We start from the raw sequence: 16,747 nt of genomic DNA on the forward strand, positions 1-16,747 counted from the left end.
CACATCAACATTATATGAAAATTTATAGAAAAGGTGGGACTTAGCACACATCATATTTGAAAGAATTGAATAATTTTGGTAATAGCCACACATATGCTCACATACCTCTTGTGTTTGTATAATTTTGTGAATAGTAGGAGAGTCTGCTGGTGGTAAATTCAGCAAATATTTGCAAACATCTTTTGCAGATGTATCGTTTGGTTGAGTTTCCAACAATTGAAAAAATTGATCTTGTAATTTTACATCCTTACAGATTGAAACTATTGAATCATAAAGCAATAAGCATTCTATCGAGTTCTTATTTGTATCAGAATACTCTTGGGTTGAATTTATCATTGTCCAGTTCTGACATCCCTTTAATTCCGATAGCATTCCAAGCTTATTTTGAGATTCATACAAGCTACATTTGTGCATAATATCATCCAACATACTGGGGATTGGATGACTTAATATCATGCTCATAAACATAAACAAAACTAATAGAAAATAATGATAATTCCCCATCTTGTTACTACCTTGGAAATTGAAATCAAGTAGCAAAATTTATATTTTTTACATGAGTTAGAAGACGTCTTTGCATAACGGAGAACTGCGATAATGAAGGTATATAAAAGAACATTAAATAATTGGATAAGATAAATTACTGCCGGTATTCTTTTGCTTGTGTTTATTAGGATTAGCGGATTTTTTAGGTACTTTATTATTGTCCTGTCATAATAACATATTGACAGTTGACACAGAAGGTCACCAACCCACAGGACATCGAATATATCTTATGTCTGTGACATAGACATAGAGTCTATGTCTATGGTCTGTGAGCATTAAACTAAAGTTCTTTCTTTAGTTCAATGTCTGTGAGGTAGGAAAAGATGGAAAAGATACAACCTTTTCCATCAGAAGACTTGTGGAAATTCTTATTTTATATTTTAAGAGATTACAGCATTAGAATTTATGAATTAAACTTTTTAAAATTACTGTTTTTTTACACTCCTTTATATTTGTGAGGTTGTTAAATATAAAACTTATTTTAGGTTGAAGATTCATTATTTCACTATCTACAGAGATAATCGTCTAGATACCAGAGATATATCTATATTCTATATCTCTGCTAGATACTCATTAATTAATATTTGTACTTGACATAGTATATAGACCCCATATACTATACATATCCCAAACTTAGGGCTTAATTAAATCTATCAAAGCAAATAATCATCCAAAATCTGAATCCTGCCAAGACCTCAGCATACGTAGTAAATAATGATTCATCAGCTTATAGCCCTAAGAATAATCAGAATTATCAAATTCAAATTTGCAGTTTTGCTTAACGAGTGAAAAAATTAATTATGTCAAGGTCTCTGCATTGAACTCTTTTAGATTTCAATGCTGTGGTTCAATGCCTTTGCCTCTCAGAGATATACAGGGTGTGGCGTAATGAATGGATAATATTGAGCCTGGGGGTAGAGGACTCTATGGCGGTTCAGAAAAATATATTTTACGTTTAGTAAAAGTGCCTTGGTTTTCGAGATATTGGAGATTTTCGAAAATTCAAGAGAATTACATCCTTCGCCACTCGTTTTGCAGGCAAGTCTCCAAATGAAGGAATTTTTTCAAACCGTTTTTCGGATAGTATTCCTGGATAGATGATCTATCGAATGTAATTCATTATTTTTCAGGCGCATGAATAGTTCTTCATGAAAAAAAGGTCTAACACAACTTTTCCGTTTTGCCAATTTTTTTTCATAAGTTCAACCTAGCGCGGTGTAAAAAATAATATGGTTACCTGAGAGCCAATGCAAGAAAAAACATGCCACTTTCATTGATATTCCGAAATGGTATAACTCTCTGTATTCTCAGCATTTAATACAAAATAAATTCCTATTGCAATCAGTTGAGGCCCAGTTAAATGTAAACAGTTTTTCTAAAATTTTTATCAGCTAAAATGAGAAATGCGAGCAGAATGAAGCAATCGTCTATAAGAAGGTATAGAGCATTTACTGAAGCTCATGGTGGCCTCTTAGAGAATCTTTTGTGATATTTAATTCAATGAAACGATACTCATTTTAAAATTGTTGATATCAATACAATAAAGCCATGATTCATTAGAAAGTGTAGACTATAGCGCATGTATCAAAACTCATGGTGGCCAATTTAAGCATCATTTGTGATTTGTGAAACTTTATTCAATGAAACGATATTTTAAAATTGTTATTTTTTCTCGTTTTCTTTTATTATTGAACCCCAACGTTGTGAAATCAATATTTTCAAGTTGATTTCAAGTTATGTATTAAATTTCAGCATTTTTGTAACAAGGGTCTTGACTCAATGTAATAAAAATTACCTAATTTTCAGCTTTTTTTCTTAATTACAGAAGTGCTGAAATTCACTTAGTTACTTGAAATTCGCTTAACAACTATTAACTTTATAACTATAGGGCTTAATAATCAAAGAATACGAGGGAAAAAAACTAATTTTAAAACATATTGTTTAATTGAATCGAGTTTCACAGAAAGTATTCAAAGTGTGCATCAGGAGCTGTACTAGATGCTCTACAACTTCATATGAATAATTGCTTTATTCTGCTTGCAAGTCTCATTTCAGTTGCTAAACATTAAAGAAAAAGGCTTACGTCAAACTCTGCCTTGACTCATTGTAATAGAAATTTATTTTGTATTTAATGCTGAAAATAGAGTGAGTTATACCATTTCAGAATCTCAGTGAAACAGGCATGTTTTCTCTTGCTTTGGCACTCAGGTAACCATATTATTTTTCACACCACGCTGGGTTGAACTTAGGAAAAAAAATTAGCAAAACGGAAAATTTGAGTTAATTCTTTTATTTATGAAAAACTATTCATGCGCCTCAAAAATAATAATTTACATTCGATAGCGCATCTATCCAGGAATACTATCCAAAAAACAGTTTGAAAAAATTCCTCCATTTGGAGTCTTGCCTGCAAAAAGAGTGGCGAGGGGTGTGATTTTCTTGAATTTTCGAAAATCTCGAATATCTCGAAAACCAAGGGACTTTTACTGAACGTAAAATATATTTTTCTGAACCGCCATAGGGTCCTCTACCTGCAGGCTCCATATTATCCATTCATTACGCCACACCCTGTATATTATAATTGCGTTCGGCCAGTAGACTCTATCAGCACTTTTTGTTCCGAGTCGTTCGAGCACGCAGTTTCAGAACAAAAAGTGTCAATAGTTGTCGTTCGTTCTAAAAGGAGTAGAGTTTTCGGCATCAACTCTATGAGCCCCAGCTCCCAAGGTGGGGCGCGAAAGGAGTTTGTGTAGAAGTAGGGTTATGAACCAAAGATGTGTAATATCCATTGAACTCTATGGGAACCCATAGAGTTCAATGGTAATATCAAAGAGAAACCAACCAAGTTGGTTACTCTTTGGCATTGAAATCCCATAGAGTTCAATGCTCTTTGGTAATATCTTTGGATATTACTATCAAGGAGATATAGAAACTCTCTATTAGAGATATGGAAGAAGTGTATAACGCGAACGTACGTTAATAACGTCATGCGGTAATGGAATAACGTCTTGCGCTATCTGGCTCAGATTTTAGCATTGAACTAAAGATTGAACTTTAGTTCAATGGATTTTAGTCGTATGGAAGTACGAATTTACGGCATGCGGTAACGTTAATACCGCCCGCTATTCTGAAAATGGAAATACGCATGCGTCGTAACGTTATTAGCGCTTGACGTTATTACCGCATGACGTTAAGAATGCTTCCATATCTCTCTAATATCTAATATATCTCCTTGATTACTATCACTGCCCTCTCAACACAGCCTTTAAGAGGGCTGTGTTACTATGGAGGGTACCCTCCATAGATATTACACATATTTTTGTTATGAAACGAGACAACCATAAAAAACAACTTATAAACAAACTATTCATAAAACTGTAGAATTTCCGTTTAATCCACTCTAAGAATTATCTATTCATATACATTTTCGAACAAATTGCATTCAAATTCAAATTTTTCCCATGATTTTTGTGGTTGACATTTGTCGTTCGTTCATTCTATTTACCCACCATAGGTTGGTGCCATTGAACTAAGTTCAATGCCTTCCACTAAACCAGGGCTGTGGTCCGTATATACACTTTGGTTACTTCTGGTTAGTAAGTGGGCGGTCCGTATATGTCGAATTTCTGACAATTTGGTTCAATATCAGTCACCAGGCGTATGGTCCGTATATACACATTTGGTAACCGAAAGTTACCAGAGCGGTTACTCTGGTGACTGATATTGAACCAAATTGTCAGGAATTCGACATATACGGACCGCCCACTTACTAACCAGAAGTAACCAAAGTGTATATACGGACCACAGCCCAGAGTAACCGCTCTGGTTACTTTCGGTTACCAAATGTGTATATACGGACCATACGTCAGGTAACACTCTCTTCAAGGGCATTGAAACGCAACCGGCCAAAATGATAGAGGATTCACTCTTGTTGATACTCTTTGGTAATAGCCCATAAGTTGAGATTTTGTGTTCATGTTGGTATTGTGAATAAACATTGATTTATAGACCTATACTTCATTCAAATTTATTTTAGCAGTCGGTTGGCCATGAAATAATTTTCTCAAGTTTTTGTAACTAGAACGAAGTTAGGTTGGCACTCATGAAATGTCGTTAATGTCATAACGCCGTTGCCACAACTAATATCAATTTTTATTATGAAAATGCCGAAAGTGATTGAAAAAGAGACAGGGTTTCAGGAAGTACTATTTAGAATTCAGGTCCGCTCATTCAAATAGTCATACCCTGATATTCTAAAATCCACAATACGTCAGACGATAGAGAGCATATTCAATGTAAGAGAATTTATATAATGTTTCATCTGAATCTAAACGACATATATTTCAGCTGGATATTTCCACAATCAGAAAGATTGTGAATGAAGAGGATGACAAAGAATTTCCTTCTATTGGGACACCCAAAAAAGTGGTGGCATTTGAGAATTTTATGTTTGAGTGAATTAAAGCGAAAAGTTTACTTTCGATTTTCGATAAATGTCATCGGAGAATAAGTTCCCTAAAATGGATTTTTCTATTTTTCATTTGACTTGTCCTATACAATGTAAATGTCTTAAGGTACTAATAAATACCTATAATTATTATTATTACATTAATGTATTAAGATGAATAGCCACAAATACGCGCAAGTTGCCCTGTTACTTGTTTATTCATGTGAAATTTTTGTTCAAAGGTGAAGTTCATCTTGACTTGAAACTTCCTTCAATCCTTTTTACTTCCATAGATGCAAGATGATTTTTGTTGAAGAATTTAACATTCTTGTAATTATCTGTTAATTCCTTCGGGAGATACCCATTCCCAACCACTGCATCATATGCATTTCATCTTCGAGTTATTACATATTTTTGAAATCTACAAATGATGTAAGCCAAAGAAGATAACGAACATTAACTCTCCTCAAGCTAGTGCATATATTATGATATTATACTTATTTCTTGTATTTTCCATGCAAATAACTTGTTTTGGCATGCCTTCAATTAGTTTGTATAAACTTCAATTATGTTCGTCACATATTTTCCGAAGAGATTCGACATTGTGATAAAATACGTAATGACAGAAACTTTTACGTAGAACGGGCAACATAGCGTTGATTCAAAACCCAAAAATGTTTTGACAAGCTTCATAACCCCCATAGACATAGAGACATGGACTGAGCAATGTCAGCATGAAATTGGCTATTTATTAGAAAGAGAGAAAAGCTCGTCGGGATATACCTTTCTCTTTTTTGTTCACATAGAGGTGAGTGTAGACCAATCAAAATTCTAGAAAAAGACAACTGCATTCCCGACGTGTTTTTCTCTCTGTCACTTTTTTTGACCGTATTTCATGCATAGATATAAAGGGAAGGCACAGTCCATGTCTCTATGTCTATGATAACCCCACATTTTCGTACTATACAGAGTGAAATGTGTCAAATTTCCAACCGACTGCTAAAATAAAAGTGAATGAAGTATATTATATGTGAATCTATGCACTTACCGACGGTTATTTGAATTTTGTACAGCTGTTTCATGCTCTTTCTTTAATCGTATAAATTGGAAACATAATTGTGTCAATTTTGAATGCTGATTAATATGCTGCAAATCTGAATATTTATTTTCATATAATTTTCTAGGTTATATTAATACCAGGGGGGTGAAACCATAGACATAGAGTCTCTATGTCTATGGGTGAAACTCCCTCTTCTATGGTCAAATCTACAACCAAATTGTAGAGTTCCAGAATTACATCTCGGAGGAAAGAGAGCGAGCAGACTTTGCTCTGATTCGTAGATAGACGTCGATCTGCGCTCTGATTGGACGGTATGACGTAACAGATTAAAAAGATGCGATTCTGGGGTTGCGTTCACAAACTTACTCAGAGCAAGCTCTGAGTAAGCTCTGATTACCCGAAGCGTTCACAAACGTACTTTTAGTTCCTCAGAGTATGCTCTTTGAGCATGACCGTACTCATACTCTACTCTCGGAGTAAGTTTATGAACACACCCGTGAACATGAATTTCCGGTTGAAGTGACAGTCAAAACCAAATTAACCTAATTCTTTTGGTTGACAACCTGTTGACGTTTCAAAAATTATGTTTTTAATATTCACATTTCATTATTTAATTGAAAAATTACTTCACAACTTCACTTCACTACTACATAACCAGGCGGAATATTTAGGAGATTCAAGGAGATGTAACTTACGAACGACCGAATGTTGAATATTATTTTCATCTATTCTGATACTCGTGATTAGGTAGGTTGAGCTATTTTTGATCTCTGAATTTCTTATCATTCCAATTCTACATCAATCCCTTTGTTACTATGTTATTTACTAAGCTTTCTCTATCTTCATTCTCTTTTTTTTTTTGTTTCAGATATGATTTCAATTTCGAGATGTACAAGGGAACAAGAAAATTTATCACAATGAAAGAGCCGGTCCGATAATTTAAATGGCTCATTATGTCAATAAATTCAATATAACTAAACTTATATAGGGACAGATTTTTGCTGAGGTTTTTATCTTGGTTGTTTTGTATCATACATATATGTGGATGTTACTCGATTTCCATTTCCTCTGCTTATACTGAGATTTTATATGGGGAACAGGTTTTACGATCAACAATTCTATTTCTTCTCGAATACCATATTGTTTGATATATTTCATCCTCAATATGTATTTGCATTTGGCTGACTGATATATAAATGTGCTCTTATGGAAAGTACCATTTATAGAACTTTTACAAAAAATAAATAAATTGCTGAAATTCTAACTTTCTCCTACCTTGATGTTATATTCTATGTATGTATTGTAAATTTACAGCTTCTATCATGAATTCCAAATCTGTTTTCAATATTAATGGTAGAAGCTGTAAATTCACAATGAAGTGAAAACAACGAAAAGTATGTATATAGGTATAGTCACAGAACACTAATATATAGGGTATAGTACGCCTGTAAATTCAAAATTCCCGCCATTCAATATCTACTTCCACAACCAAATATGGCGGCATATAAATGACATTTGGTGTTGCCACAGATTACTTAGGACTTTTCACTTCTTGTAACTGTTATATTATTCTGTGATTAATACATTTCAGTTCTGTGATTGAAAGTACAGAAATTTCTAAAGATCTTTTGTGACCAGATATTAAGCTGCGCCTGGACTTTCACATAGACCTAATAAAATATGGACAGGCCCTGAGAGAGAGAGGTCACGAGTAGTACGTTAGAAAGAGATGGACATATGGTAGAAAATGTCAAAATCATATGTTTATTGTTTACTGTTCAGCTACTGTGTTTTCAATCGATATTTCATTCTCGTCACAAACAATTTAGCAGAAATCTAGGTTTTTAGAATCGACTGCTACATGCTAATAAAGCGAAAGTGATTTATTTTTGGAAATAATAGACCAATGAAGGAGTTTCTTTGTTATTTCATGTATGTACATATAGGACATGATTTACAAAGATTTACAAGGAATATACCTAGTCTACTTTCTATATTTCATAAGGCCACAGCAAGAATTTGTAGAGGTGACTTGAATTTCGAGATAGTAGATATATTATTGAATATTATAAGGAATGTTGTTCTAAACGAAGTAGTTACATATTGTACCATCACATTCTATTTCAAGGCATGTCCGAAGAAAATACTTAACTCTAATCTGGATTCAATATTAGGAAGAGAAAAGATGTAAATCATTCAGTAAGTCCTGTGACATCGGCAAACTAAAAACTCAATATTTTCTGTTGATCAGTGTCACAGAAATCTAACACTGGAAAGCCACACGATAAAGAAACAGGAGCAGTAAAATATTACTGCCAGGAGTGCCAGAGAAGAGCAACTAAACCACCTGATGGAGAACCTATCAAAATAATTGAAAAAAAAATTGTGATTGATTAATCATCATATAAATATTTCCCCGGCAGGAAATTTCATGTTATTTGTGAAAGTATCAATAAACATACTCAAAATTATTGTCCTTTTCTCTATACCACACATGTTCTTGCTCAAGGAAGGTGAAATGTTTAAAAAATTCACTTTAACGATTAATTTTTCTCTGTGCAGCCAGAACGCAAAGCAGGGGTCCTTTTATCTTCGCAAATCACGAGTAATTTCAGTGTATATAAAATCAGACTCTGGCGAATGAGATAATAGTGTTGTTTTACACAACTCTCAAGTTTTTTACATTAATTAAAATCAGAAAAAAAATTTTCAGGTAGTATTTTTTTTATACGGAATCTATTATTTTATCAACACTTGAAAGTTTCAAGTACGAGAAAAATATAGTTGATTTGATAACATTTTCGAAGTTGATTTCAGTCAGAGACAACCTCTGTTGTTGTCTTCTCTTTCAGTACAAAAATTGCTTCAAATTAATAGAAAGTCTATAAATCTACCGACAACCACCCAAAAATGCAACATGGAGGTTCAGCGGGCTGGTAGAATTCCCGAGTTTACTCGATAACTTGGTTGAAGCGGCAACGTTGATTTATTCTCTACCAGCTACCAGCTTGACGTTTACTACCAGGGACTACTGTTATCTCTCTTTTCTACCACCCCCCTCTCTCTCGTTGGTATTCCTCGATGCGGTGAACGGGAAAACCACGTGAAGGCCAGTCCATGTATTATTAGGTCTATGGACTTTCAAGACCTACTAGGATGTCAATCATTCTTGAACATTGAACTTTCTTTAGTTCAATGTTCTTGAATTGACTGTATAAAGTGAGAGTTTCTCTATGTATAAAGTTAGTGTAGTTCTCCTCTACCGACTCTAACAAGAGTCATTGTAGTTCTCCTTTGACTGCCAGCGCATCTATTGGCTAAAACATGAACTACCTATTGGTTCATATCAGAGACAAGAGATTTCTCTATGGTTCATATTTTAAGGGACACATAATCTGTGGTCTGCAAGTAGCGATCGTTCTCAAAGATATTAGAGAGTTGAAGTGCGCACAGAACGTTAGCCTGAACGTAAACGTTAACGTGACAAATAATGTCAAATATAACGTTTACGTGTTGTAATGAAATTTGAGTTGAAGTGCTGCCATCATGAAACGTCAGACGTTAAACATAACCTATCAATTTGGATTTTGATTTTATTTTGCTGGAACTCTCTTTTATCTAATATCTATAATATTGAGCCTCGACAGCTGGAATAATATTTGAAATATTGATGTTCTAATGATTATATGCATAATAAAGAGAATTTTCAACTTGAAAGTATTTTGTTATCAATGAAATATTCATGTGTTAAGAGACATGAGAATTGCAGTGTAGTTTCAGCCATTTCCTTATGTACTGAATGTAATCTGATAACACAGTAATTTAACTTAATCCTTTTGATAACTTTCAAATCACTGCTGATTTCCTATAATTTTCGTTCATTATGAGAAAATACACAGGAAATGTAAACAATGACAGTTTGAGGTTATCGAGAATTGCATTGAACAATCAAAATTCGGCCATTCGCAAGTCATCGGTGCTACTCGTTTAACGTTCGGTTAACGTACGTCGATGTTTAAGGTATACGTGGGAGACCGCTAGTTTACGTAGGCCGTAAAGCTGACGCTAACGTTAACGTTAAAAACGGACGAATGAGCATGCGTAGATGTCAATTATAACGTTAACGTTTACGTTCATGGCTGCACTTCAACTCTCTATTAGAGAGTTGAAGTGCGCACAGAACGTTAGCCTGAACGTAAACGTTAACGTGAGAAATAACGTCAGATATAACGTTTACGTGTTGTGATGAAATTTGAGTTGAAGTGCTGCCATCATGAAACGTCAGACGTTAAACATAACCTATCAATTTGATTTTGCTTTCGTTTCGCGTGAACTCTCTTTTATCTAATATTGAGCTTCGACAGCTGGAATAACATTTGGAATATAGGCGAATCCAACTACCGATGAGGGCGCTGCGACTTGTCAACAAACATGGCGGAAAATGAGTAATCATCGTGAAAACTCTATTGTGAAAGCAATGTTATCGTAGATTTTATCCGATTATAGAGATATTTGTAAAGGTAGTGAATAATTATGGGATTATTGATTGTGCTCGGGTTCCTCCAGAACTTTCCTGAACATGTTGGTGTCGTTTGATGGAAGATTTTACAAGAACTTATATCCAGAAGATTTCATTCTATCATCACACTCACATGAATTATGTAATTTGTGGAAATAAATGAATGTAAATATTTGAGATAATTTATTTGGATGAAAACATATTATGCAGTTCAAAATGCCAACACAGAAATTATTTTCCAGTAATTACAACCAACTCAACAAGACCGCCTGAAAATTAATTCTACAGTTGTAATTTCATTAACGAAATTTGAAATTCTTGTCGAACGGTTTAATTATTGATCACTTTCAACTGCTTGCAAAATTCCAAGTCAAATCACTACTTTTCATTTAAAATGTTCCCAACGTATCATCCCTTGAAGATTGCAAGTCCAGTAATGCACGTACAACTTCAGGTATGTCAGAAATTTAATCTCATATACTTTCTTCTGCTCAGGTTTCTCGGCACTATTGAAATCATGGAAATGAAAATTCGCATTGCCTTTCTTAATCGTCCAACACTAGAAAATTCATCTAGAACAAAGATATCTCCTAACCTAAAATTATAGTGAAAATTGGTAAATAGTTTCTCAACTGAATGACACTGATATAAATACTCACTAAATTATTTTAATACCTATTTTTCTAGTCAGACATCCAAAAAGTTTAGTGAATATAGTCCACTGGTAACCGAATATGTTATGAAAATATCTAACCCAAAGAAGTAAAACACAAGTTATTACTCACTTTCTAGGTTTGTGATTTGGCCGCTAGGCGGCGTTTAGATTTTTGGATTCGCCAATTGATGTTCTAATGATTTATATGCCTAATAAAGAGAATTTTCAGCTTGGAAGTATTTTATTATCAATGAAATGTTCAAGTGTTAGAGACATGAGAATTGCAGTGTAGTTTCAGCCATTTCCTAATGTACTGAATGTAATCAGATAACACAGTAATTTAACTTAATCCTTTTGATAACTTTCAAATCACTGCTGATTTCCTATAATTTTCGTTCATTATGAGAAAATACACAGGAAATGTAAACAATGACAGTTTAATAATCAAAATTCGGCCATTCGCAAGTCATCGGTGCTACTCGTTTAACGTTCGGTTAACGTACGTCGATGTTTAAGGTATACGTGGGAGACCGCTAGTTTACGTAGGCCGTAAAGCTGACGCTAACGTTAACGTTAAAAACGGACGAATGAGCATGCGTAGATGTCAATTATAACGTTAACGTTTACGTTCATGGCTGCACTTCAACTCTCTATTATTATTAATTAATTAATATTATTGTGTAATATCTTTGATCGTTCTCCTCTCTACTCTCTGTAAAACTTACAAAGATTCATGGAGGTAAAGGAACCTTCCTCTTATAGACTCTATAATAATCGTTGCTACCGATAATATCTTGGACTTAAATTTCGCAAAATTTTCAATGTCCATCAAGAACACAATACTTGATAATTAGAAGGCCTTCACTGAAAACTAACAAATTTGATCGATCTTCAATGGAGCTTCCAATTTTATCAGTTAGGGATGTAAATCGTTACATCCCTAACTGATAAAAGTATCGATACCTTACATACCGTCTGTTCCGATATTCCTGAACTGTACTGTCAGTATTTCAGAGACGATGCCTATTGGCCCAGTCGTTCGAGTTCTATTGTTTTTCGATTGCGGGCCAGTAAAACCAGCAATGTCGGAACAGGCCCTCAGAGACAGGTTGTCTCTGACCTTAATCAATGACCATGCGGTATCGATACTACTAATATCCTACCTACATGATGACTAACATACTTTAACATCCCTGCCGAAGTACATTTCGGCCCGCGAATTGATTAAGAATGCAGCTTTAAGCTAAGACCAAAGAGTTCCTCTTTGCTAAGACTATGGAGGGTAGTACCCTCCATAGCTAAGACGTACTAACAGTCAGAGACAACTTGTTTCTGCCATTCCATTGGGAAGAATGCTTCACTCGTGTAATGATCTTGGTAATACGGTCGATATTTTTTCTGTCGACAGTTGCCTTGCACTCAGAGGAAAGTTGAGGACGATTTTTAGACTGATCTAAAAAAAAAAATTTGTTTTTTGTTTGTTTTTTTTAAGATAATTTATCAACATTGAACTAAAGAAAGTTCAATGTTCAATGTTTATCAATGACAATATTGATAATACACTGTGAATATTATTGAACGGTACTTATCTGGCAGAGACAACCAGTCTCTGTTGTCTCTGTTATCTTTTATTTTCTTGAGAAGTCTTTTATTTTTAATCTGCCTTTTCTGGGTACAATGTTTGTTATTTGTTGTGAATACTTTAGTAGTCGTAAGCATGTTTGTATTCTTATGAATAAATGAAAAAAAAACTTCTACAGAAATGAATTATTGCACTCTGAACAATTACATTTTATTCAATCGTTATCTTTTATTTTCTTGAGAAATCTTTTATTTTTAATCTGCCTTTTCTGGGTACAATGTTTGTTATTTGTTGTGAATACTTTAGTGGTCGTAAGCATGTTTGTATTCTTATGAATAAATGAAAAAAAAAACTTCAACAGAAATGAATTATTGCACTCTGAAGAATTACATGTTATTCAATCGTTATCTTTTATTTTCTTGAGAAGTCTTTTATTTTTAATCTGCCTTTTCTGGGTACAATGTTTGTTATTTGTTGTGAATACTTTAGTGGTCGTAAGCCTGTTTGTATTCTTATGACTAAATGAAAAAAAAAAAACTTCAACAGAAATGAATCAATGCCCTCTGAACAATTACATTTTATTCAATCGAAACAATATTTCATGTCATAAAATCAACAGAAGTTATTAAGTAATAACGAATCTTTCAGTCAATTTAACAGTAAATCAAGATTGGAACAATAAAAATGAATAATCTGAAGGTTACACAAAATATTGAATTTTCTAGACATCGATATTAGATCGGGTCACATAAAACGTCAGATTGGAAGATTGCTAATATTGCTTTATGAATAAATTATGTTTAGCTCTCATATGGCTCCTGAGTGTGTCAATCCTGCTATAGGAGGCCGGACAATAGGGACAGACTGAGCGACTTGGAGTGTGCGAGTGGTAGTGGTGCCACCTGTTGGTTACTTGTTTCGAACAGCACTTGCACTTCCATAGCAGAACGCTTGATCCAGATGCTTCGAACATTCCGTTGTATGAAATCTGAAGGCTAGTTACGTCTGCAAACATCCAAACATAAATTTTCGAATTATTTCACAACATTGAGAACTATACCAAGGAATTTGTGGCACTTTCTACATGCATAACTATTCCGAGAAAATTATTCATTATTTCTCGCTTTCAAAATAACATCAAGCAGAAGTGGTAACACTAACCTTAAGTTATACCGAAAATGCATAACTCCATGTTTTTATTACTTACTCATCATATAAAAACAAAAGCAAAAGGATACATTGGTCATTAGCATTCCTTATCCAACGAATCCATTTTTCCGAAATAAAAAAATAATCATTTTCATCAGTACCTGTACACTAGCAATGTTACAAATAATTGTATTTCCTATTTGCACGTGCATGAATTGAAATTTTTTTTTTCTTGAAGCAACATATTTCAAATGGGAACAGAAAAAGAAGGTTCAAATAAAAAAATTTTCAACTGCAACAGCGTTTATTATCAAAATATTGAAAAGTAGATAATATTGCCTTACTCATCCAAAACACAATCAATAAGTTTCGAAATTGATAATCTATAAATAAATATTTGATATATTCTTTTTTGACTATACAGTGAGTATAATAAAACCTATTTATCGATGTAAAGTTTTGTTAAATTATTTACAAGACTCCCTACTAGTAAAATCGAAGTTTCTGTGAAGTATAAAAATACATTCTTAATAATGGCACATATATATACACATGATCAGAGATTGTTCCGAAGATTAACATCATTTACAATTACAAAATATCCAGATTTTCCACCATTGATATCATTTTGAAGATGAAGAATTTTTTATTCATAATCCAAGGATCAATGAAAAATTTGGGATACACATCAAATCCAATCTAGAAATCAACGAAGCGATTGGGTAGTGGAAAATCCAGTTCTGACAAGAAAACCTCTGACTCATGGAGAAAGAAGTCTAGTTGGGAGGCATCGAAAATTCATCTTAGAAAAATTTTGAGTTAAAATTTGGGAATTCACCTTTTGAAATTAAAGAAGCCTCGACAATTAGATTCTTATCAAATTATGAGCGTGAAAACATCATATGGAGCCATGCAGAGAAAAGGTGAAAAATTGGTTATATATCGAATAGGTTGAAATATATGGAAAAATATCTACATGGTTCCATTTTGAGAAATCAATCCAAAACATTTCTTCTCTACATCGAATGATGTAACACACGTAAATATGACTAGTATGATTTGGTATAAACTATTTGGCAAAAATAGTACGGCTTTGGCAATCTTTTGACTAGGGAAACTAAATTTTCCTGTCATAAATTTGAAAATTTACACTAAACAAGTATGTACATTACGAAATTAATAGAAGGGTGAAAGTAAATAACTTATTATGGCAAGTTTTTGTACTCAATAAATGTTCATTCTATCTTAAGACTATGTTACAAATATAGGAGTATTCAAAATATTGAAGATCTGAATAAGACCATGCAACCACAATTCAAATAAGACCACCCTCAAAGATCAAAATATAAATAAATTTTTTGTATATAAAACTTTGATGCTCTATATTTATGTATATATTGTTCTAGCTGACTTAATTTATAACAAAGTTATACAATAAAATAATAAAAATAAAAACTCAAACAAAAAAATGTATGAAGCCCTTCGAATTTAGATACTTTGGATAATCACTGGTTTACTGTTTATTTATTCAACACTGGAGTTTAATGAAAAATATGTGATGTAACGAAACGGCAGACATTTGACTAGTATTATTGCGAATATTTCATGTTGACTCAAATCTACAAATAACTATTTCCTTCACCAAAAATTACACTGAATATTTTTGTGGGCTTTTTGTTCGTATGTAATTTTGGTTCGTCTGATAGTCGAAGAATTCTTTCCTGATATCACAGAACAGCTACGGAAAAGTGCAATTCTTTAACGTGTCATCATATTCAAGAAAGAAAATTCTATTTGTAGATGTGTTACCTTTTGGTCGAATAAAATCAGAACATCAATAAAGAACTTTTCAGAAAACCATATCATTGCACCTGAATAATCTAGAATCATACCGATATCTTGATTAGAATAGATAAGAATTATTTGATTCAAATGATAAAACTATTATAATTATTATGGATAACCAGCTCCCACCAGATAGAAGCAAATAAGCAAACACAAAAATTTATCGGACGAAAATCTTCGTAAAAAGGACAGTGTACCAATGTAATATAACGATGAAAGTTTATCTCAAATTGGACTTCTCTCAGCAAACAGCCAATATTGTTTGCGAGTACAAACGTACAGAGCTCAACTGTATAGTATATTTCAATGACTAATGCTCTCACTTATATTGGTATATTACTCGGAATACAAAGATCACTCACAATTGGCATGCTTGAAAAATTCCCTGGAAGGTATCTGGATTTGTTCTGTTGGATACCCTGCTTCTCAGTGCAACCATTTATGTGTTCATTTTATATTTTCGTGACATGGCTTCTATTCTCAGTCTTTTTATCAGGTCAATGTTGCTTTGTTTTTTGCCTCGTTGAATATTTTGTTGACCAATTAATATATTTATTCAGGTGGCTTGAATGTTTTCTACATATAAAGGTTTTATTTGAGAATTATAATCTACTAATCGAAATGATCGTTTTTCAAATCAACGGTTATATTCGTTGAAAATGACTTGAATTATCATGTCTAATCTTAAAAAATTCCAAGAAATCCATTGCATTGTTGAAATTGTTAGTTACTCTCCCCACCCAGTCCTTAGAATATGCTGATAGATGATATAGATTTTTTTTGGAAAAAATGAGATAAAGTTTATGATGAGAAAAGTTTGAGATAGAAGATTCGATCTGAAAAGTGTAAATTTCTACTGCAAACTAATGAAAACAAAGTTGATAGTGAATGAGGACAATTCGGATTAAATCGAATAACAAAACATTTGACAGAAGTTCGAATAT

General features: G+C 33.3%; 1 protein-coding gene and 1 long non-coding RNA gene across 2 annotated transcripts in view; one reads left to right on the top strand and one right to left on the bottom strand.

Annotated features, from left to right (window-relative positions):
- Positions 1–7,757: 7,757 nt before the first annotated feature.
- LOC123319049 lies at positions 7,758–9,159 on the top strand. The gene is made up of 3 exons (XR_006538441.1): positions 7,758–8,080; positions 8,182–8,240; positions 8,305–9,159. It is a non-coding gene; the product is annotated as an uncharacterized LOC123319049 (long non-coding RNA).
- Positions 9,160–13,371: 4,212 nt separating this feature from the next.
- LOC123318719 (sex determination protein fruitless) overlaps positions 13,372–16,747 on the bottom strand; it is a 74,116-nt gene continuing 70,740 nt past the window's right edge. Inside the window, exon 5 of the mRNA XM_044905427.1 lies at positions 13,372–13,814. Within this exon, the coding sequence (XP_044761362.1) occupies positions 13,582–13,814 (233 nt within the window). The 3' untranslated portion in view covers positions 13,372–13,581. The remainder of the gene's footprint in view (positions 13,815–16,747) is intronic.

Source organism: Coccinella septempunctata, chromosome 8 (genome assembly GCF_907165205.1).
Source record: "Coccinella septempunctata chromosome 8, icCocSept1.1, whole genome shotgun sequence".
Classification (NCBI taxonomy): Eukaryota; Metazoa; Arthropoda; class Insecta; order Coleoptera; family Coccinellidae; genus Coccinella; species Coccinella septempunctata.